Below are 26784 nucleotides of genomic sequence, written 5' to 3' on the forward strand. Positions count from 1 at the left end.
GGCTCAGACAAACCTGAAGTAGTTATTAGTTCTACACGATTCATCCCCTTTTCAACCAATTTTTCTTTATACTATTTTTGAAAATTTTGGAAATGCTGCAGACGGTCCAATACCTCTGTTTGGCTGGACCTGTAAAATCAAGATACACTGTAAAAACTCACTGTATCCTCACCGCCAAGGACGATACGCGTCTAAGCGAGTTTTGAAAAGGAAATAAAATTCTCAATACTTATTTTTATCAACCCTCATACTCTTCACTCTCGCTGCTAACAGGATTGAAACCAAGCCGCCTACTTGTAAACCAGTCTCATGATGCAGTGTGGATGGCGATGCAATCATAATCAGGTCGATGCGACGATTTATAGGGAGGGAATTTATTGTATAATCAATACTCTAATGGTTATTTAACGAACATTCATTGTTTCTTTGAAGATATTAGATTATTAGGTTAGTGCGAAATAAATGGCCGTTTAAACTTTGTTAAGATTACTCTTGTCTCTGTTGTAACTGTAAAATACTTAGAATTTCTTTGAACGATTTTATACGGTGACGAACATTGGAATTCAAAGAATTGAAATACAACAAATATGAATAGCGATCATTTAGTTTTCGTCGACCTAAGAGAGAGTGAATTTATACATACTTTCTTAGGCCTGAGAAATCATTATTTCTTCGATTTGTTCGAATTGTTTATTCGAATATTAAACAGTTATCGAATATTCCAAGCTCGACAATGAGATTGTTTACAATTTATTTACCAATCCTTGTTTGATAGGTACTTTAGTATACAAATTATCGTGTCCAGTACTGATTAGATTATTAAGAGAGGTTATTCTTCTAGATTATTAAATAAGGCTTATTCTTAAAAGAGGTGATTGGACATGTAAAACAAACTTTTTTTTTTATTTTTACCTTCTGAAACACTTTTCTCTAAAGAAACCAGCGAATAACGAGACACCCTGTGTACTTTTAAATCATAAATAACTTTCATATTTTTCCTATTTATGTCGTTAATCTACGTATTGTACGATTTCAGACATTATCTATTAAACTTAATAAATACGAATTTTCAGTAACTTTATTATTCTTAAAACTAATAGTTTATTTGTATATTACTTAATTTGTTAATAAATTTAGTTACATAAAAATTTAAATTTTAAATTTATTAAAATAATTATTGCTTCGTAATACTAACGATTATCACCCAGAAATCTACTAGTTAAAAATTACAAATTTACAACAATTAGATGATCTGAAAATTTTAATCCTTATTCAAAAGGTAATCGATAGATTCCTGATTGATAATCTGTATCAAAAACTCTGTTAATGAGTTTCCGAATACAATAGGGTTAAGTTTAAAATACCCATTTCGAGTTTGTAATCTGCGTTAAGGTCGTTAAGATATCATACATTCTTGATTCGACAAGAAACAAACTGATACACTCATTATTCCCCTTAATATTAATTGCACCAACAAGTAATCCACTCCAAGGCATATGACCCTTAAATCATAATGTTCTGTGGTCTTCAACTCCCTATATTTTCATCCAGCACATACGTTACCGCTCATATGCATACACTATTTGCTCTCTCATCGAACAAATGGTTAAATTTTGTTACTCTTAGTTAGCAAAATGAAAGTCTCTCTTCCTAGTTTTACTTTTGCATAATATTTTAGTATTGCGCGAAATATAATGATACACAAATGATATATAACACCCTCAACTCTTATATTTAAGATTATTCCCTTAATGCTATGTTGAATACGTCTTGCCTTAAAGGTAGTATCCACACAACATATACTTATGGCTAAAGGTATTATCCACGACAAATTTTATTTTCCGATTCTTCAACAAAAGATCCTGACTGTCGCTTCTGTTAGGTCTCTTATTATCAGGATAACTAAATTTTTTCAAATATGTTACACTTTTGACTATGGTAAAACAAATATGGGTGGGCAAATACTTCTAAACGGTAGTGTATACATACATATGTTATCGTGAGTTGGGGTCACATTGACTCACAGTCAAGGTAACTTTGCCCCCAGTCAGAAAATGAACATTTTCAATTTTGCAGCTCTGTAAATTGTTCAATGAAGTTGATTATTACGTAAAAAGGTATTTCACCTAAAAATATCTACAAAAGGGCAACAAAATCGAAAATAATCATTTTCTGACTTTGGGACAGTTACCCCAAATTACGATACTCTGAAGTAGTGGATCACTTATTGGTACATTTAATATCTCAATTCTATTTCTCAACTTCGTTTCCACGGTTGTGTTCCATGTTCCGCAACAGTCAATGTGTTGTGCACTTACAGAAATCCCGTATCGCGGCGACAGGTGACGAAAATACGTAAATGGAACGTAATAACGATGAGTTTACTACATTTTCAGCGAGCGTAGAGAATCTATTCCGTACGATTCCTCGAATCTGATTATATGTACCGTGTCCCGCGTCATGTTGTTTACCGTCTTTTATGAATGTTTGTTACTTTGTTAACATTTACGTTCTAGCATGTGTTTATATGTGTTGCTTCGGTGCATGTACTGTCACACTTCAGCCCGCTGGATGCTATCCGAGTTCCGTGACGCTTATCACACACCACTATGCCAGTGCGAACGAAGCGCAAGAATGCTACTGAATAAATCTCTCCTCTATCATGTGTGTTCTACAAACCCATCGTGCCCGATGGTAAGAGGTGTCACTTATCTTTCGAAGTTTTGGAAAAAAAGGATTGCGTTTGTAGCGCCAGTAAAATGCAACACCTGTGCCCCTGTTCTATTGTTTCTTTTTTTCTGTTTCTCATTAGCATCTCTTATATGACACGATCATTGAACAATATTGCCTGGAAAATCTCGAAACATTTTATTCAGATCAGTAAAGAATTTGGAGGTTTGAAGCGGTTGACACACGGACATGTTCAGAGGTGCCATTTTGAAATTTTAAGTGGCTACGTACACCTATAAGAGGAAGAAATAGAATGGATTTCAAAAATTCTTTTCGATGAAAAATTTGTTTATTAAAGGAATATTATGTATTTTCAAAGAGTATTCCTTTGTTCATAAAATGTGAAATTTTTATTAAAAAATTCGAAGTAGACGGCGTGGTAAGTGTTTCTATACGACGGTTTTTTAAAAACAACGTCTGCCTTCCACTGACCGTTCCACTAGGTATATAACTTCGTTAATTTTAAGAATTTTTAAATAAAATTTCCAAAGAATGTAGTTTAAAGGTAGTACTATCGAGTTCGAATATTTTTTAAAAATCGATTCTTTTGACCCATCTAGTTGTTTGATGAGTTAAACGCAAGGAAACTAATATTTTAGAGATTTCCAAGGTTAGGAAGACCGAGATTTTTTAGGCAATGCTTGTATTATTATAGCACACTATAGAATATTTAAAATGTTTAGTGCATAGAAACAAGCTATGCTGGATCAATCAAAAAGATATGTGCACACATAGTATTGTTGTTTAAGTGATAAAGTATTAATAAGATTTATATAGGTTTGATATTTATAAAATTAATTCAAAATTATTTTGATATTTAACATATTATCTCATACATAGGAAAGTCTGCAATAAAATATAACTGAAACCTTCTGGTTACGTTCCCGATGATCGTATTTGACTGAACAATTAGTGTATTTGTCATCGGGATACTCAAACTACTTCAACTACGACAGCATGTTGTAATAATTCTGCAAGTTGTTAGGTTTATAAAACAGTGAACGAGATTATGTAAAATGCAAAATCCCTTCTGGATTACCTGTTTCATTTAAACACTTTGTATTCAATAGGAGTCACTTTCTTTTTTATTAATTTTACGAGAGCATAAACGATCTCTATTTTCATTTTCTAAGACTACTTGTTTTGAACATATAATTTGCAGATATAAAATATTAAAACTATGCACTAAACATTCAGAAAAATTCACCCGTAACATTCATCGATTCCTTGCCCAAGCTACTCGATATTAATCCCTTCAGTTCAGTACGTTAGCGCTTCAACAATAGCAGTATCCATAGTACCACCGATTAAAGGTCCAGGTCAGATACATCTGTGTATTCGCATTACGCTCGTGATCCAGTGATCCCGTAAAAAAAAAAACGGACAATTGACCGGAAAGTGTCTTAGCTACTGATAGATGCTTTCTTACCATACATACACCATTAATGTTATCTGAGTAATGGTTGCCAAGCGTATTAATATATTTGCATCCTCTTTTTAACGGTAGTTGAGGGAACAAGACGATCCACAGTTACATCTAAGTTTCTTTCTATCTGGTGTGTTGTTCCGTGCCCTAGGGAGCGATTGCGATCAGAGAAACAGTGACAAAAAAGTCGTTACAGAGATCGATGTACGGTTTTACGTTTTTGCAGCACGAAGCATATCGGAAGAAACACCCGCGATCCTCGTTCCCCGAAGGAGAAAGAAGATAAAGATAGAGGTGACGAAGGTATTTCAATATGGTTCATGTGGCTGACCCCCCGTGGTCTGTCCCTTTTACCGATCTCCTTCCGTTTCCGCAGAGATGATCAAGGTCTACGACGGCAACAACTCCCTCAGACGACGGATATTTCGCGTGATCTCGGTGCCACGGCAAGCAACCACGGAACAGGTCCTGACCGCGGCGCTTCATGCATTTCATATTACGAAAGATCCTAGTACGTATAAACAGAATCGCTGTTTATCCCTGTACCAGCTGGTGTAACTTTCATGTCACGTACACTCATCCCTCGATTTACATGGTAGATATGTACAGTTGGTTCAAAAAGTATTCGTACACACTTCATAACAGAGCACCTCTTTCAAAATTGGACCAAGTGACTTGAGTTCATTTGTGATGTTAGAAGGATTAGTGTACTAAATGATGTGTTAACAAAATGTTGAAAAAGTTGCAATTGGTCGGAATCGCGAAAAAAATAGTAAGTCGGTTTTTGCGACTTTTTTATTTGAGATTGTAATGAAAATTTAATGAATACATTGCTTAGATATATGTTAGTTATATAGATATTGAAAATCGCAGATTTTCGCGCAGTAACGTGGTACTAAAAAAAAGGTGCATTGACCTTGAAACAACTCAAGTTCACCTTAATATCTCAAAAAAAAAAAAATGTATCCATTCGATGCATCCCTTAAAATGCTACATTATTCATTGAAACATTTTCTGATACAATTAATAGGTTATTTAAATTTATTTTAGATAGTAATTCTTATTGACTCACCCTGTATCTACATATGTAAAATATTTCCTACTAAATTTTGAAGTACTTTTACAACACCGAGATCAATATGTTTTACAAATTCCAACACATTTTTGAACTATGCAGTTCCTCTTCCTCGATCTTGATATGAATCACAATTTCATCGACGTACATTTATCCCTATTTTTGTTCGATTCAGGCAACTTTTACCTCACCGACCTGTATGCCACGGATGAGACCGAATTATGCGATCCTACGCCGGTTCTAAACTTGAGTCGCAAAGAGGGCAAACGTCCGGCTGTCTTCTTACGATTTAAGTAAGTGCCAGCGACGAATTTCTCCCTGCAAGTATTTAACGTGTACGTCGTAGAATTGTATACCTCTCGATTGCAGGGATAGCGAGACTGGCGAAGTGCGTGTCTATCCAGGCAAGCTACAGGTATCAGACTCATTCTGCATAGTACCTGTCGCCGAAACCACCACGGTTGCGGACTTAATCGAAGAAGCGCTTCAGAAGTTCGGTTTAGAGAATTTCAAATCGGAGGATTACAGATGTAGCGAGATCCTTCTGGATCGAGGTGGTGAGTTTGCCTTTTGAATATTGAAAAGTTATTCAAAAAAGTATTTCGTTTGTTTACACGTTGGCTGCCGTGTGACTCGCCGGCAGGTCTGAGTCACACCCTGTCAAGCAGAGGTAGACAAATTCATTATCTAGATAGAAAGTTTCGAATAACACATAAAAGATAAAAAAGAAGTATTTCGCCAGTTTTCAATTAATTAAACGTGAAATTTCCAATTTTTATTTCTTCTCGAATGAGTAGACACTTGGCAAACAATTATTTAATTTCAGTAACTGTTCAAAGGTCAGGATGACGCTCTTACCTAAGCTGCTTTACTGCTGCTTTTCCACTATGTATTGCTTGAATTAAATTATGCCCAACTTTGTTGTTGGATCTACGGTGCTGCGTGACACGCCGGTGTGTCACACCCTATTTTTTAGTGTTTTGTTGATTTGATAATTACAATATTAAATAAGTTGTGTTTACGGTTATATGACACGGCATAAATGTTTGTTTTCCACTAATGTCAGATGATTTTAGGGTTTCTTTTAATTTGATTGAAGAAAAGCGTAATGAAGATGAACTTTTGTTGGCGTACTATGGCTTAATATGTTAGCACATGGGGAACGAAAAGTAAAATCAGCTCTAGTAGCTAATGTGTTAATTTGAATTTTTTAACGCTACGACGATACAATGACGTCACAGAGGCGTCATGTGAGTGCCAACTGCTAGTGGCCGATGACGCTACACTGGCGTCCCTTTTTTTTTATGTCACTTTAGCATCATTCTAATATTAGCTTTTCACTGTTAGGTGTTGCTGTTTGGAAACTATTTTTGTGCGTTACTTTGAAAATAAATAATGTAAGAGAACAGGAATCTCCGAAGCGTTCAGAATCGTCGTATAAAACAGTCGTTCATATTTATACATATTTGATGTGTGAATTTTTGTATGACCCTTTACGTTTAGGGGACTGTTTTGCAACTTCCCATTTCAAAAAAATGATTAAATATGTATAGTTATCATATATTCAAAGTTATGGAATATTTTTACATTGTATATATTGTAAAAAACTATATTTTGTTAATTCTTAACAAACGCGGCCACTCGTGAAAGTTACTAACGAAACTAGGCGGTCGTCGTAGTGTTAATAAAACACAAATGCAAATTGAATAATACAGAAAAATACAAATGAACTACGAAACTTTCCGAACTGTAGTATAATTAAAAATTGTATAAGAGAATGGTGATGGGCTAAAAACAATTTACATGCGCATTACTTGATATTTTTTAAGTGAATATGTATAAACTTGAGAAACGAGTTAAAATTATATTACAGTTTGAAAGATTTCGAACAATAAAGTTGTAGAATTCTGCGATTAGCTACTGTAGACACAACATTTCCTTTAGATGTATGAAAATCGCAGTCAGATTGTAAACATTATTAGGAATATATTTATTTATATCGAACTTTGTTTATAATAAAATACACACAATTATACACGTTTCTTTGCATTTGACTAGTCACCGAAAAAGTTCTGACCCGTGAGGAGAAGCCATGGGAGATTGTGAAGCAACTGGGCAAAGATTCGATCAGGCAGATGGAGTTGATGCGATTTTATCTGCAGCTAAAGCAAGATCCTCATGGACCTAATTTAGCTTTATTTGTGGGAAACCTACCAGTGAATCAACCCGAAAGAATCTACGAGAATATATTGACTGAACTCTTAGGCAAAGGTATATAATACCAAGGCTTTTAAAAGGGAACATACACTCGTGAGAAAATAATAACTACGTTTGTTATTGCGTGCAATAATAATTTATATATGTAATTTTCTTAGAAAACAAATTCTCCTCAATCGGTACAATATATTACGAGTACGGCTCGATGGTAATTATCTACGAGGATGCAAATAAGGCAGTTAGGGCGTTGTACACCTTACAGGAATCAAAATACGAGGATAAACATCTTTTAGGTAATTTTGAACGAGTGAATTGATATCGACGTTATCGGTATACGATTCTATAATAAATTCCATATTTTCGTTGTTATATAGTCATGCCGCTGCCGAGTATCGAACCGACCATGGTTCCATCAGACGTGCAACCTTTGCTAGTTTTCGTCAACGTGAAATCGGGGGGCTGCCAGGGGCTTCAGTTAATCTCCAGTTTTCGTAAACTTTTGAATCCGTATCAAGTGTTCGATCTGGACAATGGCGGACCACTTCCTGGGTACGTACAAAATTCTTTTTCGACTCTTAATTGTGACAGTAAAATAATGTCACTAAATTGGTGCTATATTTCGGTCAAAATGATATACATAGTACACAAAATATTACAATAACACGTGTAATTACATCGTTGTTAATCATTTTCATTTCAGACTCTACGTTTTCCGTCACATAAGGGACTACAAAATCTTGGTTTGTGGCGGGGATGGAACAATAGGATGGGTGCTGCAGTGTTTAGACAATGTCGGTCAGGACAGCGAGTGTTCCTCGCCTGCCTGCGCCATTGTTCCACTTGGTACCGGAAACGATCTCGCGCGTGTGCTTTGCTGGGGTTCCGGTTACACCGGCGACGAAGATCCCTTGAATCTGCTACGAGATGTGATCGACGCGGAGGAGTCACAGCTGGACAGGTGGACAGTCGTTTTTCATACAGAGGAGAAGGAAGACAAGCAGTTGAGCAACAACCCAGGAGGTTTGTTAAATTAGAATCAGTTCTTTTGAAACAATTAGTGAAGTATAATAGTTAGAAATAATAAGTGATACATGTTGTCGGATTAGCCGGCCAATTGTTTATCCGGCCAGAGGTCCGGACCCACAGGAGCCGGTTAACAGGAGTCTACTGTATGAACAAGATAAAAATGATTGAATTCCAGTTTTAAATATGTTTTACAAAGTGTACGATATAAAATTAATATTTCTAGGCACATCCGTATTTAGTTCTATAAGAAGAATCACGAAAAAATATATTATTCATTTACTACACCACAGTGTTTATTAAATAAACTCGTTTAACATTAATTAACTAAAGATTTCTTTATTTAATGCTTACAAAAGATTAATTTCATTTTAAAATAAGATGAATTTAATTTTGATTATTTTCTAAAATTTTTCCTGTACAAAAGTTTTATACATTATTTTTCTAAAATTTTTCTATACATGAAATATATTAATACAATATTCTGGACAAGAAATATTTTACAAGACATTATGTAACTAACAGCTTTGGGTAAATAAATATTGCATCCGAATGTTACAGGGGCCGGCGCGACCAACGAAGACAACACACAAATATACGTAATGAACAACTACTTCGGAATCGGTGTCGATGCCGAGCTGTGTTTGGCCTTCCACAAAGCCAGGGAAGAAAATCCGGATAAATTCAGAAGCAGATTTCGCAACAAGGGAATGTACGTGACGATGGCTCTACGGCAGATGGTAAAAAAAACAGCTTGCAAAGATTTACACACGAAAATCCGATTGGAGGTGGATGGAAGACTCGTCGAGTTGCCTCAAGTCGAAGGGATTATTATTCTGAATATTTTAAGGTATTACTCAACAGTTTATAAATTTTATGATCATAACAAATTTGAGAGAATATTTGGTCGTTTTTGTGTCCGGCATTTGATTTTTAGTAAAATATGTTTATTATTCTAATAATCAGGGGTGTAATGCCTATTATTCTTTATGACCATATTCCATTTTCATTAGAATGGATGTCAGTACTCCTCACGTATTTTTCTGTTTTTTTTATTAGAGTATAAGTAAAAAAATCACTGAACTTTTCTTCAAATCTAATAATCTAATGATTAAATGTTTGCATCTTGATTTCTTTTTATTATATAGTTGGGGCTCTGGGGCGAATCCCTGGGGACCAGACACCAAGGTAGATCAGTTTTATACACCAAACCATTGGGATGGGATCCTGGAAGTGGTTGGAGTCACGGGTGTGCTGCATCTAGGACAAATTCAGTCTAGTATTCGAGGAGGGATGAGGATAGCCCAGGTGAGATCTCTGTTTTAACGATGATTTCAAAGGTTCTTGTACTATATCCATGCTAAAATGATAATATAATATATATATATATATATCTTTGCTAAATTAATTGATCTTGATTCGAGAAAAATTAAATACAATTTGATTACTAATAATATACTAGATTGCCCATATGTCCCTAATGAACAAAACCTTCTTAGCTCAGTACTACGTTTTCTACCATTAATAAACATCTGTTAAGTACAAAATTGTATTTCTTATTTAAATGCAAGGTTAACAATTGACTCGTGTAAAGTAAAAAGTAGCTCATAAGCTATTAAATTTCAGAAGTTTCAGCAGTAATATTAATTCTTCCTTTGCTTCTTTTTCTTAATTCCTCATAGTGTACAAACTTATAACTCGAAATTATGGTACAAATTATGAAATATTGACCTTGTAAAATCAAACGTATTTGAAGCCTTGCAAATCAACGTCATTTGAGCCTTGAAACCTACTCTCAACTACAATCGAAATATTCGCATATATTTATTGATCGTTTATAGGTCACTTAGTGTATCAAACAAGGAGTAGTAATTTCTTGTTCAAAAATGTTAAACTCAATTTTTTATTGTACGATCATAAATTAAACGACTTATTAGTTAACTAAGGTAAAAATTTTAATATAGACTTATTTCCACAAATCAGTGGCTACTATTGTGACAACTAATTAAAATATACTAACTTAATTTGGTACCTCTCGCAGGGAGGACATATAAAGATTCATTTGCAGTCTGATATACCAGTACAAGTGGACGGAGAGCCATGGATCCAGAGCGCAGGGGATATCGTAGTTTTAAAATCAGCGTTGACGGTAATCTTGGTACAGACATCCGTAACAACCCCATAATTCCATTGAAATAGAGAACAGAGTGGGTGTAACGCACCGTAAGAGTAAACTACTCCTAACATTTTTTGGCACTGAACTTCTTTCACCTTTACCCCGTTTTCTAGCATCTACTTTGTGTTTTCCAATGAACCCTTTGCACTGCAACTTTCCTGCATAGTGATCGACTTTCACTTTTACTTACGTTGGTATTGTAAATCCCCATGATGACCGTGTTTTTAGGTACGGAAAGAATTCCTACTCGATTTCAGAGTAGATTACTACAAACCATTAGTCGGCTGACTTATTCTTCACTCCATGATTTATTTTTAGACTCGTCAATTTTATTTTACTAAGAAATACTGTTTATGACATATAATAATTCATTTAAAAAAGCGATTTCAGCTAGATCATGAATAAGCAGTAGGTACATATAGTGAAACTTTTTTGTTTCATCAAATGTTAAGATTTTTAATATATTGATTATCTGACTGATTTTAATATTGAGTCATAGCAAGAAAAGTTTTTGAATATTACGAGACTTCGCGATCTTTGAAAAAATCATATCCCTAATGAATGATTTTCAACATTTACTATCAAATGTTGGTATACGATTGTTGTTAACAATAATAACTTAAAATTACAGTAACTACAAATTTTCTGTGTCAATATGACTGGCTCTTTGACTTAACAAATGTTTACAATTGAATAATCAATATACAAACTATTCAGTTCTAACAGTAAATGAAATAAAAGTTTCTTAATATTCATACGATAAGTAACATTACATATCTGAGCATTTAATTTCTTTTTATCAAGTTACAGAGATCGTGGAATGCGTCAACTACCTCGATGATCTGAAAGTATTCGTAAGCTGTTTCTGCGTTATATTTTAACAACTTTGATACGATTTATTTCTACATTTAATACAATTTCTAATTGTTTTAAAAGGGAAACAGTAAACAAAATTTCATTGAATTATTTTTTTATATAAACGGAAGGTTTAGATCGAGGCCCCTCTTGAAAGTGGGGCCCGGGGCTATAGCCCCTCCCCCTTAATATGACGCTGGTAACGTGTCCATATGGAGGGAATACAGAGCTCTTAAAACAAATTTCCGCGAAAAAATATTAATTACGAAATTCTATATTTTTAGTTTCATTTAACACGTACAGTGGGTCACAAAGTTACTCAGCCACCTTAGGCATTAAGTGAAGTTTACGTGGAATTGTAATTCTAAGTAGGTTTGCAAATAACAAATTATATGAAAACCTGTTTTGAATAAAAATTTATTAGTTAATTTACAACAAATGTTCATTAAAAATAGATTTTGAGATAATTTTTTATTTGCAAACCTACTTACGTGTTAGACATATTAGCTCAAGGTTTTTGATTTCTAAAAGAACTATGCTTCCTCCGGGTTCTGGGGTAAGTGCTCTCATAACAAAAGGCATCGCTGCCTCCCCACTCCGTGGCCAGATCCTCCAGGAACAATGTCCTTATTCTAAATCTAAATGCACCACAGCGTCGGGCTGCTTGCAATCTCTAAACTTTCACTCATGTGTTTCACATAAACATAGCCTCGGATTAAAAAGTCGTAAAAAACATCCATTACTATTTCTTTCGCGATTCCAACCAATTGCAACTTTTTCAATTTTTTTTACACATCATTTAGTAAACTAATGTCCCTAACTTCACCAAAGAACTCAAGTCATTTGGACCAATTTTAAAAAAGTTGTCCCGCGTTAAAGGGTGTACGAATAATTTTGTCCGGTACTGTAGATTCACACGCTGCTCGATTATACCGCTCAGTCGGGAACAGTCTCTGCGTAACCGATGTCCAAAGTGCAAAGGGTTAACAATCATGTAATCAAATTTGCGGCACCCGATACCCTCGGACCGTTGTCTGTCGATATTCACTCATGCTGTTCGATTTCATGCAGAATGATGGGGCTATCTACATATTTGTCGCACGTTGACTCTCTGCCGGAGCATCTGTATGTAATAGCCGCTAAACTCTTTTACTTAATCATGACGCTCTTACGCAGTCTCCGTAAAAGTGCTAGAAACCCAAAAACTGCTGGTGTCCGGCAGCGCATGCAATCCTCCCCTGATCGCACTCTCTCTCTCTTTCTCTCTCTCTCTGACTAATATCTCCTTGTTCCTTTGTTCACTCCAGGCGACCATGTTGAAGAAAAATAAGATCAAGCGTCGGAATACCGAACCGTCAATTCCACCCGCTAACGGGGAGGAGGGCAAGAGCACGGACGAGTGTACCACCAAAACCTAACCCGCAGTTTGCAACTAGTTCGATAAATTTCATTCGTGATTCAAGTTCTATTTTTTTCCGACCAGTGCTCCGCCTAGATTCCCCGACTGTTGTTCCTCCCAGATTCTACAACAATCGAGGGGAGTTTCGGTGCGGTCACGCCATGCGAACTATAGAACGTGTACTTCCTGTATTAGTTGAAAGTCCATTCGATGTTCCCGTCGCATGTAGCCCCTCTGTGCCACTATTGTTGGATGTATCGGGGCGATCGACGAGCTCCTGGACAACTTCAAGTTTCTATTACAACGCAAGGAATTTTTGAAACGTCTAGAGAAAATTTCATGTAGTTACGTTTGCAGTGCCTTCTGTGATTCAGTAGTGACTCAATAACTACACTTCTGATATTGTTTCTTGACATAAAATTTCACGTTAATAAAAGTAACATTCTAAGTTGATTGAGACTCGGTTAATAGCTTTAAATTAGTCGTTATTGAGATTGTCCAGGGATTCGTTCGTTGCTCGGCAATTGTAATGCTCGACGCAATTCAAGCTTGTCGTAATGGAGCGCTGTGAGAAATTACAGGTTCAATTAGAGTCGCTTGACTATACTGTATCCAGTGGGGTAAACGAGTAAGAAATTAATTCACAAAGGATGGAAATAAAATTTTAAAAAGTGAGTAGTATACAAAAAGTTATGTACAACTTATATTGTACACTGATTTATTTATTCTAGATCGGTTTTACAGGGTACGCGGAAATACAATATATCAGTTCGAAGATTATTGAACTAAAAATTAAGTTTAGTAAATTCTCTTGAATTTCTAAGTTATACTCAGTTTTTTTTATTAAAAACCTGTAGTTTCTTACAACACTGTACATGATCTAGTTGTTATGCACTATTTTTTCAAATAGTATTTTTCAGCTTCAGTGATTAACATTCGAAGGACTCTGCAGATATTTGACTAATTAAGCAAAATTCGTCGAAAGTCAGTAAATTCTGTCGGTATGTATAAGCAAACGATATTTCATTAAAAACTGATTGTACATCGTGAAGGGTGAAATACATAAAGTGTTAGTTAGATGTTTTAGAATTCCATTTGATGTTTAGAAGAATAACCCCGTGAATATGTCTCACATGCCTACATAATTAAATTGTCCTAAGGCCATTCATTCGTACGGGATAAAATGCAACTTTTTACAGTTTTCGATCATTTATTAAATACAAATAACAGTTACATTTTCTATTTTAAATGGCAGGTAACTATTGTTACATATGAGGCTCTAGTGAATATTGTTATATATATATATGAAAATATGTACTAAAGAAGTTAACAATTTTAAAAGAATATGCAGTTAGTACGCGGTTCACTCATCAGAGATTTTGCAGAAAGTAAAGACCAAACAACGAAATAAATCCCAAATTTACATGGGGCCAAACCTGGTATCGTAATACTGTTCAACATTGAAAACTCGTTCTAAACTCACATCGAAACAAAAAGAGTCACAGCAAATCGTTCTTCGAATGTTAATCGATCCTGTGTTCCTACATCTTTTCGTTCCACGAATTATACATCTTCTTGTTGGCCCTTAAAGTTCTGGCTGTTTAAGGAATTGCGAAAATATTGTTGTTTAGTCGGTTTAACTGGTTAACTGACTGTTTTCTCAATTGCTCGTTTGTGCGCTCCCCCGCCCCCTGTGACCCTGTCCATTCCTAGGCGACGATGCTGAAGAAGACCAAGGGTAAAATGAAACGGCGTAACACAGAGTCCAGCATGCAGCTGGCCCTTCAGGCGGCGCCATCGGGCGAACCGGAACCGGAAGTTTTCTGAGTGACCGAACGTTCCTCGTGCAGACGGACGGAGGACGCAGCACGGCGTGATCGCGGGCGAAACCGGCGGCACAGCTCTCTCACGCGCAGCAAACGTAATCGGCCACGAAAATCGTCCGTCTGAAACGGCCAGGAACGCACGAAAAATGTTCACCTCGTCGAACAAACACAACCGACCCACGACGTGTACAAGATCACCGATGACGACACTCAACCCAACAATGAGAAGAACGCATGGGAGCTGCTCCAGGAATGCAGAAGAAGAAGTAGCCAAGGCAACAAGAGAAAAGAACAATGCATAAGGACACTTCATTAATGAACTCAAAGTAAAACCTCTAATCCTTTAATGTCCCCGTTCCGAGTTGCTAGGATGAAAAATAGATCTCATTTTTAAATGTTAACTAACCAATTACGTAGCATCGTATGTAGGCTCCGATCCATATTTTTTTAGTAAACGACGAAGTGAAAGAATGAAAAACGAGACACTGTGAAACGAACAATCGTGAGACGAGAGAGAGGTTACATACCGAACCACGGAACATTACCAGGGAAAGTAGTATCGAACGAACGTTTCCTCCGGTTTTTAGCTATACGTATACTTTCACGTTCACCTTTTTCTTTTCTAATCCGTTACTTGCCTCCCTCACACCCCCCTCCCACTCCCCCGTCCCTTCCTATGCGAACCTTGAATAAATAGGAAGTGAAAAACCTACCACTATACAATGACGTTTCGTATTGGTATTTTACTAAATCCACCGTAAATATCCGTGGTGCGATGAGGATCAGTTGTTATTAATAATAATATATAAATATATATAATATTTATGATTAAATATTAATATATTTACAACAGAGTAATGTATTAGTATTAACAGTTTTAAGTTGTGATAACTGTTGTGCGTCTGGCTGCTGGGCAGTCTGGAATTTATAAAAAAAAGAACAAATACCAGTGGCAGTCAGTCATTTCATAGGATACGAGAAAACAAAAAAAATAAATAAATGAAGTATATATATATATACATATATATATGTGCGTGTATATATGTATATATATATATATATATATGTATGTATACATATATATATATATATGTATAATGAATGAAAGCTATTAAAAGAGGAGCGAGTCTAATGTAATAACACGCGCGCGTTTAGGACGAGGTTACAATCGACTGGCGAAGCGCTTTGTCAACTTGCCCCGAATGAGACGAGAAAGATGGCGGTAACGGAAGTATTGTTCTCGCCCGTAACGAGAATCCAGAGGCGACTTGGCAATGTTCTCTTCACCATCCGAGTAGGTTCTAGACGGGGTGTCCTTCCGTTAGAAGGGACGCTCGCGAGAGCCAAACGGGGGTAGGGCAGAAACACACATACATACACACTACATTCCACTGTAAACGTGGTGTCGAGAAGAAAAAGAGAAACGGGACATACATATGTACATTTCTAAACTATGCCAAAAACGAAACGTTTCAACGTGCAAACCACGCTAGACACGCTGTTTGGACACTTCTCGGTAGCGGGCCGGTTCTGATCGAGATAGCGACAATATGGCTGACCGCTGGGGGATGATCGAGTTCCGATCACCCTGTTCAGAGCGCGCGAATCCGTGGAACGGAACGTGTGAGTGAGTGATATAGGTGGTTCAAACAGGTTTGTTGGAGTGTGTGAACGAACGCGACTCGTGTTCACGGCTTTCAAGATGGCGTCGTCGTGGATCTCGTGTTCATACATTGGACCCTTCGTTGGCATCATTCGATTAAGAGACAATTTACGGTGCCAAACAGTTGTACATAATACTGTAAATGTAGGAGATAAAGGCGAGCGAGAAAAAATAAACCGTTATTTCGAGGCGGCGATGAAAGGAACGGATAGGCGATGTTTACACATGCCGGACATTGGAACGTTATCGTCCCCCGTCGAATCGCGAGAAAATTGTGCGGGGTATGGGAGTTTGGTGAAGAGAGATATGATGGAGAAAACGTGTTGTACACTGTGTTTGCGCGCGTTTCAGTTGATTGATCGATCGATCGATGATGAATCGATGCCTTTAAATGCACAGAATCGCGAGCGAACGGGATGACGCGACGAGAACACAGGTGAGAATGGGGAAAATAACGTGTCGAGAACAGGATATTGTGCGCGTCATTTTTCTGATTTTGCGTTTATCGAAGAACGCTTCTAGTAGAGTAACCAAAGCTCTCCTGTTTGCACCCTCTAGCTGACACTTCGTAGATCTCTTCCTCCCGTGTGATTATTTTTCACGGTAGGATGTAAGGGAAATTCGTTACGATGGGGAGACCGTCAGTTTCCGGATGATTGATCCCAGGCCTCCCCATATTCGAATCACAACCTGCCAATGATGCGTGGGCTCAGTCGTTCGTCCTTGGCATCCGGCGCGCATTCGCGCGCGAATACGAACGACGCATCGGCGGCAGATTGGCGATCAAACGCGTGTTCGTCTATTTATTATTTTTTTCCGCGAGAAATCTGGCCGAGAACAAGCTCCTGTAGTATAATCCGCTGTTGCTAATACGAACAAAACACGAGGATAGAGAAACCAGGCGAAGCTAACGGAACAATTTACGTATAATGGATGTGTATGTGCTATAAACGAAACCCAAACCAAAAAAGAAAGAACAGAAAGCCAACAGAAGCTAGCTGTGTCGACTGAATTCGTTTTCTGTCCTACCGATGACACACACACACACACATGAAACAAACACACACGAAACAAACACACACATACAGACACGTTGCAGGTACACACCCGCTTGACGCGAGTTCGATCTATTTTTTTTCTTTCACCGTGCGAACTCGATGAATAAAGTACCGTTTTCCTCGGGTTTCACGGTTGCCATTGTATTTTGTAGGTATAGAATTTCCCCGGATAAAATAATAATGAGAATAAAAAACGCGGTTCCGTATTATTTTTTTGTATCGGTTAGAACGAGCGCAAGAGAGAAAGCGAGAGAGAGAGTGAGAGAGAAAGAGAGTATTGTAATTATGGGATCGGATGTGACACGTTTAAGGATGATTTTGTTTCCTTCGAATATGTTGATTTGAATGTCCAGATTTATAAATATACGTATTATAATGACCGTCGGAGGATAAATGTGTTGTATTATGTCGAACACAATGTGGTAAAACGTCGTACAAATTGAACTGTTGTCGGTTTATGAACTTTCGTTCCGGATTTTAACTCTATGTTTCGACGCGCAACACGTTACTGTACCGCGAACGGCGAGGTTTTTAGTTGAAATCATGTCTTGGCGTGTATTATGGAAAGATTGAAATATTACATAAATTAATGTACACATTACTTATTGAACTTGATGCTTTCGCTAATTCCATTTACTTCATCGTTGCACCATGATTTCAGGTGTGAATTCTTCTTTTTCCCATTCCTGAATCCATGATTCGCCACTAACAGGGATAAGGGAGACACCAGTATTTATTTATTTGCTTGGACTGGTAAACTACAAAAGATATGGAAAAAAGTTTAAATAAATTTCATGTCATTTTTAGTTGTCCATGTATCGGTATGAAAAAATTTTCAAAAGAATTATTTTTCTGTAAATTTTTTTCTAGATTTAGATATATTTATTAAAATTTTGTTAGTTAACGAGACTGAACAAAAACCAGTAAAAATTATTTTAAATGATAGAATTTGAAACAATGAAGTAAAATTTTCTCGGAACCTAAATTTCGAAAGTAATAATCCACTATTTCTGCAAGTTTCAAAGGTTTTCAGCATTAATAAAAATTGATATTTTTGCAGGAATTTAAAACGAAGTTTTATTTTCCATAACAAATTTAATATTATATTTATCTGTCGCACTTTCTACGCGAGTGTTTCACTGGAATTTCCTTTCAGTTGCCTTTCCTATTGTCAAAGATTATGGGCCTCCCCGGCAATTCGTCCTGCCTACGTACCATAAAACTTTCGGTAATTCGCTAGTATACCTGGTCAGTGCACATTTGGTAACCATATGGGTCTGAATAGCCTAACAGTTGTTGAAATCTTTTGAAACGAACGACAAATGTGTTGAACATCTTCTCAAGAATTTACACAAAAGCCTTGAAAGATACGAGACTTCGAGATAATCCAGAGTACGAAAATTCAATAAAAAATATAAAACATAATAAATGCTATAACTTGAAGTGGCTAATAACTGAAGCTTTATTTAATTTTATAATGCTAAACAATATTACATGAATATATGACGAAGAAGTCTTATTAGTTCTTAAGAACATTTATTTTTTTTTTATTTAGGGAAAGGTTAAAAAGTATGGATTAACACATTTATAGACAATAATAGTATTATTTATAGACACAACATTTAAAAAGTTTTTGTTTCATTTACAGGATAAGTGTTTTTTTATAATTACATATTTATATTATATCACCGAGATACAGTGAAACATCCACGTTCTGTTATAGTTACAGATTAAATTATTATGAGTAAATCATCCACAAGGATTCTTAATATTATATATGCATATAGTACATATCACGTAAGCATACAAAAAAGTTCAAAGCCTCGAACCAGGCACAAATTCATTATTTTAGTATAAACTGTGACAACAATAAAGAATCTCTATTGTGAGTATTAATAAAAGTTTAATTTGTTACACAAACAATAAACGACTAAAAATTTAATTATGGAAAATGAAATTACTAAATTTGGAAATGCAAATTTTTCAAGTTACACTTGTATAACTATATTATTGCAGACAAGAGTAATTGTTTTTATAAATTCGAAAGATTTACGAATATTTATGTATTTTGGTGAAAAAAAATAAATTATAATGATTACAACATAGCAAGAAAGTTAAGAATTGAATACTATTTAGAAAATCGTACATATTAATATCGACAGTTCCAACAGTATTTTTATTTTTTTCGTTTTTTTAATAAAGGAAGATACACTGTTCTATTTATACTGTATCTGAAGGCAGATGTATCTTTATTATTGTCACAGAAAAATAAAAAGTAAAAATCAATAAAAAGATAATAAATAAAAGGAAGTCAGTTCCATAATATTACAATAAAATATTATGTTAATGCGTTTTATAGTAATTCAGTTTTGCCCGACCATATCGTCAATATCTTTCCGCACCATACAACTTAGAAAACAAACGTGAAACAAGATTATTCGCAGTACAGTCTATCAACAACTTGTCGATATATAAAAGAAATTTCAAACTTCTAAAAAATTATTTATTGTATTGATCGGAAGAAATTATTAAATACACATCACTCTATGCGTCAAATAAATTATTGAACTGTGCATTTAGGAACTTTTCGAACTTAAATAAAACAAAAAGCGAAAACAGACTTTTTCAGTATAAATACTCGTAACACACCAAGACGCGCTATCAATTAACGCAGTGTCTCGGCGAACACAATATTACGTAACGTTTATAAATCTTTAAAATATTTCATGGCACGGAACGATAATAACAAAGTTTGAATTAATTGTGAATCGATTTAAACGATGGTATTAAAGAGACAGGCTTTTTACATGGAAATACCTACTTTTTGTTCGATCGAGGTTTCTTTTTACGTAATTCGAAACTTATAGGTAAAGTAGAATGTAAAAAGACAACAATTAGATGTGACTACGCATTCAAAAGATCATCGTCACTATCCGTTTGACACTGGGTGGGATCCACGTCGAGCAAAAGTCGAGCTTCCTCTGTAGTGTTGACCTGAAATACAAAATATATTACTTCTTTTCATAGATATATTTTTTTATTATTTTTGGAAGATGAAGGTTTTTGAGGACAGCATAGGCGATGATGCGTTGGTCCATTTAGAATTGAAACCTTTGTTTTTCGTTTGAGATTTGAAGTGTAACTCTTTGAGTATAGTAGTAGAACAAATTGAACCTGAAACTAGACCCTGACACTGTCATCCCTAGAGTTCGTTAGCTAACAATTTTCATGTTCGTTGTTTAAGGCATTCGAGCTAACTACATATTGTGAATAATTATATGCACGAAATGTTTATTATATCAGCTACCAGTAATGAATGTAGCAACGGGAATAATTTCTTGTCCACTGAAATTAATATCGACCTGGGAGGGTTAAAAATTTAAATATAGCCACTCTACTGTGACAATGATTGGCAACAATGAAATTTTGCCATCTACATCATATAACAATTAATTATTATGTATGATATCATTCATCTTGTTAACTAATACTGTAATCAATTTATAATTATTGATGATGATATATTAACCACTGATTTTAAGCGTGTGTCTTAATTATTAATTTAGAAAATCATTTTAAAAGGTAATACAATGACGATGAAGGCTCAATGTATTTTTAAATAAATGGTGGATGTGTATGCGTTTATAGGAAACGCAAAATAAAAATATTAGTAAAATTTGTATTGTATTTTTAAGCTGATGGGGCCTCTATTACTTTTCTAAAGTTGTTAATTCATAAGAACATGAATTTGAAAAAATACCCTCTGTCTACATATTTTGTGACAAGTGTTACAGTCTTCTTGCTGCCATAGATAAATTGATACTAGACTACTGATTTATCAAAAAAAGAAGCGCCGAGCCAATGCGTATCGATTGAAACGATAATCTCCATAGTGATTCGCTTCAAGTACATATGTATAATACAATCAACTGACAATAATCTTCAAAATTAACTAGATTCTTTTCGATAATACTCTGAAGTACTTTCAAATGTTGTTTAAATACGTGTAAAACACATCAACAATGTCTTAAGCACGTTTAAAAACTATACTTCACAGGAATAGATACATTTCGTCTCGAATGTCTAATTCCTTTTCCAGTTTTCCCTCACCAAGAAACATTTAAATATGAATCCAATATATATAAAAAAATACATTTTATATCTATCAATAAATTCACTTAAGAATTAAACAAATTCAACCCACGAGTAACAATGTTTTCTTATTTTCCAAACAAATTTTTTAAAATACATTTTAATATTGAAAACTACGTTACTCATATTTAATTTAATCCGCTGGAAATATAAGAGTTATTTTGCTGCAGCTTACAAAATCGCGGAAAAATGTTACCAGGAATTTAGTAAGATTATCGTTACTTAACCCTAAACTTGAATGAATAAAATACTAAAAAATGGGGTCTGACGACGTGACACGCAGCACCGTGGGCCCAATGGGCTGTGACTGTGACTCGTCGGCGGGTCACACAGGGTGTTTGTGTCTTTTGATGTTTTCTTACATGAGAATGCGAAATAAGTTGTGTAATAACTGATAAATAGATAATAATATTTACACCTTACCAATTAAGGATTAACGAGTAATAAATGGTGAAAATAAGTAATTAATTGCAGATATGTATGAATGCAAAGTATGATTATTATACCCTGCAGTACTGAACGCGTCCACTGCTTCGTCTCGAAGAAAATGGGTGTAAACAGGACCGCAGACACACTCTCTTATCCGGATCTCGGAAATAAAGCAGTGCTGCAACCAGGGCGATAACGCTTAGTATGATGCCTGCCACCGTACCAGCTGAAACGAATGCACAATACGGTATAGTAAAAGCAAATTTATATAAATGCCGTTAAACAACAATATAGTTAACATTAGAACTACTAGCATTGAATTTATAGGACATTAAATTTTATGGTGTATAAAATATAGGGGCTATTTCATTTAACTTGACCACATACACAGCGTATTTGATTTTCCATATCGAATATGAAAATATATGACGTCAATAGTGTAAATGTACTGGCAATTAAAGGGTTAAGCTAAAATTTCTGAAATTTCCTACATCTGAAATTTGACTTGTAAAAATGTGATACGCATAAATATCCACAATCTAATAATCACCAATATTATTCATATTGCTTTTTAGTACTTACTATGACTATGACTAGTAGAGAACTCTTGAACGCCTTGGTGCGTATCTGGTGGAGCAGTAGGCCTTTCGGTGCTCGATTTACAAGTGCAAGTAATATTCGTTTGCCACTCGAATTCCACGCTGCATTGTGATTCCTGTATACCCAAATGAAAAAAACATGGAAGTCGATAAGATACCAACGTTTTTATAAGATCAGAAGAATAAAGAAACAATTATTCTTAATAAAGATGTCAACTATCCCTTGTGAAATGTTTACGTGAAATTGTACTTGATGCAATCTAATGATGATGACTGAAGTATGTTTCGCCAGATCCGAATGGTAAATATTGGCAATATTAGGCAAAACTGAAACTTGCACTGATTTATTATCCAACAATGTATTGTAAACTAATTAAATTTACGAACTGAGAAAAACTGTTTAATTCTTTATGTAATATATTTTTTAAACAAAATTTAAATTGTTATTATGTTCTACTACTGATTATCAAAACTTTTTCGATAATGATAAAACTTATGATACTACTAAGTTAATCTGAATAATGAATAATGTTTACATAGTTCACAGATCTAGGTACATGATAATAATAAGAAAATATATGTATATTATTGAAAAGGCTATAATTATTGATATTACAGCATTTTATTATAATTCTTTAAAATTTTTCATAACGCAGAGAAAAAGAATTAAAATCGACAATACCGTATAGTTAAATTTGAATATGAATGGACTGTGAAACTTTATGCATTGATATGATAAACGAATTGTGCAGAATACAAAAAGATAATAATATTAATAAGGTATAATTAAATTTATAATTAATTTTTTCTTCCGTTCACAAAATAATAAAACACTACACTAAATTTTTAGTTATTCTGTCTTTTCGAATAGATTATTGGAAGTATGAATTTGCATTAATACAGACAAATACATTTTCTGATATCTCTTGAAGACAAGCAATTGTCCTATTATTATTTATCTGAACAACTATTATTCATAAGAAAACGAGAAATTATGTAGTTTAGGAAATATTCTTCTTCGAGTGATCAAACTGTCCTCAGTTTGACATAGAAATTACTCGTAAACTTATTAACGCAAAATTCATAGATAAAAACTATACTACCGACGTTTGTAATGCCAGCCTTAACTATCGCTGATAAATTTGTAATTTACATTTTTAATATTATATAACTAACAAGGAAAAGATTCCTACGTAGTACGCAATGTATGGTAATCTATATATTCTATATTGTGTAAACATACTCGAGTACGAATGAAACGACGATAACCCGTGAAGTTTATAAGTAGTAGTAAGAATATTACATATAACCAGCGCTATCTAATACACCGAATTTTTCTAATCAATGCTAATCAATACTATCTTTTAATATTTGCCACCAAATAGTCTTTGTGTAATTGGAAATCGAAATGTGCATTGATATAATATTTAGTTCGAAACTAATGAATGATAATTTATTCAGTGAACAGGATAAAATTTTCATAATTACAGCAGGTGTTGCTGCTTATTAAGTATAAATATAGTAACTATAAGATACAAATTGCTTGATTAATTATAAACTGCTAAACTTGATTAATTATAATCAAGCGAATATAATTTTCCCGTGACAAAGGGTAGTAGATCGGAAAGAAAATCAGATGAATAAAATCTGATTTGTATGATAAGATATAAAATATATGTGCAACCCTTAGTACATTATATACATATACGTAGTATGAAAATTAATCGTATATGTATCTACTCTTTTCAAATTGAACTAATTGATTTTTATACATAATTCCACCGTAAGTACGGAAATAACTAAAGTTTGCTTGTAAAACCTACATAATTATACATTCTTCATCGCTGCTAATAAAATTTTAGTCACGATATATTGCACAAGTTGCGCTAATCTGCTGTTAATTAGACTCCCTTATCTTATCCAGTTTCACTAAGCACCACAAACCTTTGTCAAAAAGCTTTCATAAGGGGACGTAATGTCGTGATAATTACGCCATGTTGAAGACACTAAAACCGTGCGCAAATGATGGCGTTAAAGTCACTAAAGGGTTTTTCAAATATTCACCATTAAGATTATGAAGAAAACAATTATCTACAAACGACCAGAAAATCGTAACTAATATCAGTGATGAACTATTAGGAAATTCTTAACCCATTCGTTATTATTTTGATAAATTTATAACTAAAATGTGTTTTTAACTCTCGCCAATTATAATTAGATGGCACAAGGCACCTCCAAGTATAACTCATTGCAATACACTGAAAAGAAGATAAGAAAAATATTCGTTTTTTTAATAGTTAACATCTACATTTAATTGGAGAAAATCGCTAAACATATAATCACTGTTTAATAACAATAAAACATATTTCACTGTTATAGTACTAAATTCTTCTATATTTATTCATTACTATTTGTACGCAGGGGAAATAACCGAAATTGTACCATTCAACCCAAGTAACCCGGGAGATAATTACGCGTCGATTCCCCCATATACGTTCGTTGGGAATTCCGATGGGACAGGAAAATCCTATGTAAAAGTTGAACGGAGAAAACCAGTTCAATGAGGTGTCGATGCTCCGTCAACATTTCCATCGAACCTGTTTGCCACGTATAAATTGGCGATTTAACAAAAAAGATTCCAAATAGAATTACATCCGATTATACGAAGTTTGAAATTAACCCAACACCTCGAATAGATAAAACGCTAATTTTTTAGAAGTTGAAGCTAATATCAGTTTTAGTACTCAAATTTCGATTCTGGAATACCTGATTACAAATGGTACAAAAGAATTGGTGGCATCCATAGTATGGTATAAAAGTTGAATAATAAAAAACTTTAATGAATTAAAAAATAATGAATATAGTGTCAACTAATATTTTGATATTAATAGCGTTATAGTTTAGCTTTGGTAACACCTACCGACTGTAATTCTTTCAATATTGACTGTTACTTACGCGTAAATCAGTCAATCACGATTTGATCGTTGATAAGTGCAAAACTTATATACAATACTTACTATCAGTATTAATCAATAAATATATACATTAAAAGATTAAAAGAAAACGCGTACAACATTATTAATATTCTCTCATAACATTACATTAATTATTATCAGTTCACACTGATTGTATTACACAATCATTCGACATATCTTTGTTGTATTACCATAATCAATAATCGTTGAATGTACAGAACCTGGAGCAAACGCATAAAATCCAGTCAATTGATTAATATCTAAAAATTAACATCGCTTATTTTATAAAGAGAAACTTCAACATAATCAGATTTAAATCAAATAGATCGTAGCTATTCCTTCTATGCACGAATAAAAGAAAAAGGAATTTTAATTTCTGTACCGTGGCACGTGGCGAACAGTGCTGAAAGGAGCGGAAACGGAAATAGTAATGCCAGGCATCGTAGTACACATCTGCTTGCCCTTATGAAATCATCTTACAAGATTCTTCGAGGGGTACAGCATTCTAAATGGGGATACTTTTCACGACAAAGAGCTGTCGTGGAAAAAAACCGACTGCACGGAAGTATATTATTCTAGGCCATGTGGCGACCAGAACTTTTCAGGATCAAAAATGTCTCGTCGCATCTGGGTACTTGAGCGAGCTCCCTCCCCGTATACCTTCGAATCACTTATGTATTCACCGGAAAGGAAAAGGGAGAAAACCTTTCTTCGTGGACAATTGCGCTTTCATTGTTTCGAATTTATGGCTCAGTTAGCAAGAGAAATAGCTGCGTATACGTATGTAGACAATTCTTAGAGGATTTGGTATACAAAAACCGTGGAGGGTGTAAATAAATAGTTTCATCTTTCAAAAAGGTACATAATCTAAATAGATTCAAATTTTTTGGTAGTATAGTATTAACCTTCGCGCTGCAGAAAATTTTTTTAAAGCATACTGTGACCAAAGATAAAGACGTGCAGTGATGAAAAATGGTTTCTCACTTGCGTTAAATAAGAACGGCAATCAAAATTAATGTTTCGTGTTGAAATGACGCAAATAGGGACATTGCTGAAATTAATATTATTTGGATAATTCTTGTAAAAGATTATTTCGAACACCATGAAATTAACAATTTCAGTATTAACTTGTGCATATTATCTGGTATATAAGTTTTTGATGCAATCGTGTCGATAAAATA

At 34.6% G+C, this 26784-nt stretch overlaps 2 protein-coding genes across 5 annotated transcripts in view; one reads left to right on the forward strand and one right to left on the reverse strand.

Annotated features, from left to right (window-relative positions):
- The first annotated feature begins 4408 nt into the window (after positions 1-4408).
- LOC107194699 (diacylglycerol kinase theta-like) lies at positions 4409-14977 on the forward strand. 4 transcript variants are annotated; one of them, XM_015584366.1, is made up of 12 exons: positions 4409-4459; positions 4533-4667; positions 5407-5524; positions 5601-5788; positions 7290-7502; positions 7607-7741; positions 7823-7997; positions 8149-8468; positions 9033-9321; positions 9620-9779; positions 10513-10629; positions 14615-14977. In XM_015584366.1, the coding sequence occupies exons 2-12, from the start codon at positions 4535-4537 to the stop codon at positions 14726-14728; spliced, it is 1962 nt and encodes a 653-aa protein (XP_015439852.1). In that variant the 5' UTR covers positions 4409-4459; positions 4533-4534; the 3' UTR covers positions 14729-14977. The 4 variants fall into 4 exon arrangements, with proteins under 4 accessions (XP_015439852.1, XP_015439868.1, XP_015439860.1 ...); XM_015584382.1 differs by having other exon boundaries at positions 10513-10620; XM_015584374.1 differs by having other exon boundaries at positions 4409-4450.
- Positions 14978-20200: 5223 nt separating this feature from the next.
- The window catches only part of LOC107194322 (cation-independent mannose-6-phosphate receptor), a 28539-nt gene continuing 21955 nt past the window's right edge, over positions 20201-26784 (reverse strand). Inside the window, exons 14-16 of the mRNA XM_015583929.1 lie at positions 22618-22744; positions 22107-22255; positions 20201-20442 (exon numbers count right to left, since the gene is read on the reverse strand). Of these exons, the coding sequence (XP_015439415.1) occupies positions 20353-20442; positions 22107-22255; positions 22618-22744 (366 nt within the window). The 3' untranslated portion in view covers positions 20201-20352. The remainder of the gene's footprint in view (positions 20443-22106; positions 22256-22617; positions 22745-26784) is intronic.

This window comes from Dufourea novaeangliae, unplaced genomic scaffold (assembly GCF_001272555.1).
Source record: "Dufourea novaeangliae isolate 0120121106 unplaced genomic scaffold, ASM127255v1 scaffold12, whole genome shotgun sequence".
In the NCBI taxonomy this organism is placed as follows: Eukaryota; Metazoa; Arthropoda; class Insecta; order Hymenoptera; family Halictidae; genus Dufourea; species Dufourea novaeangliae.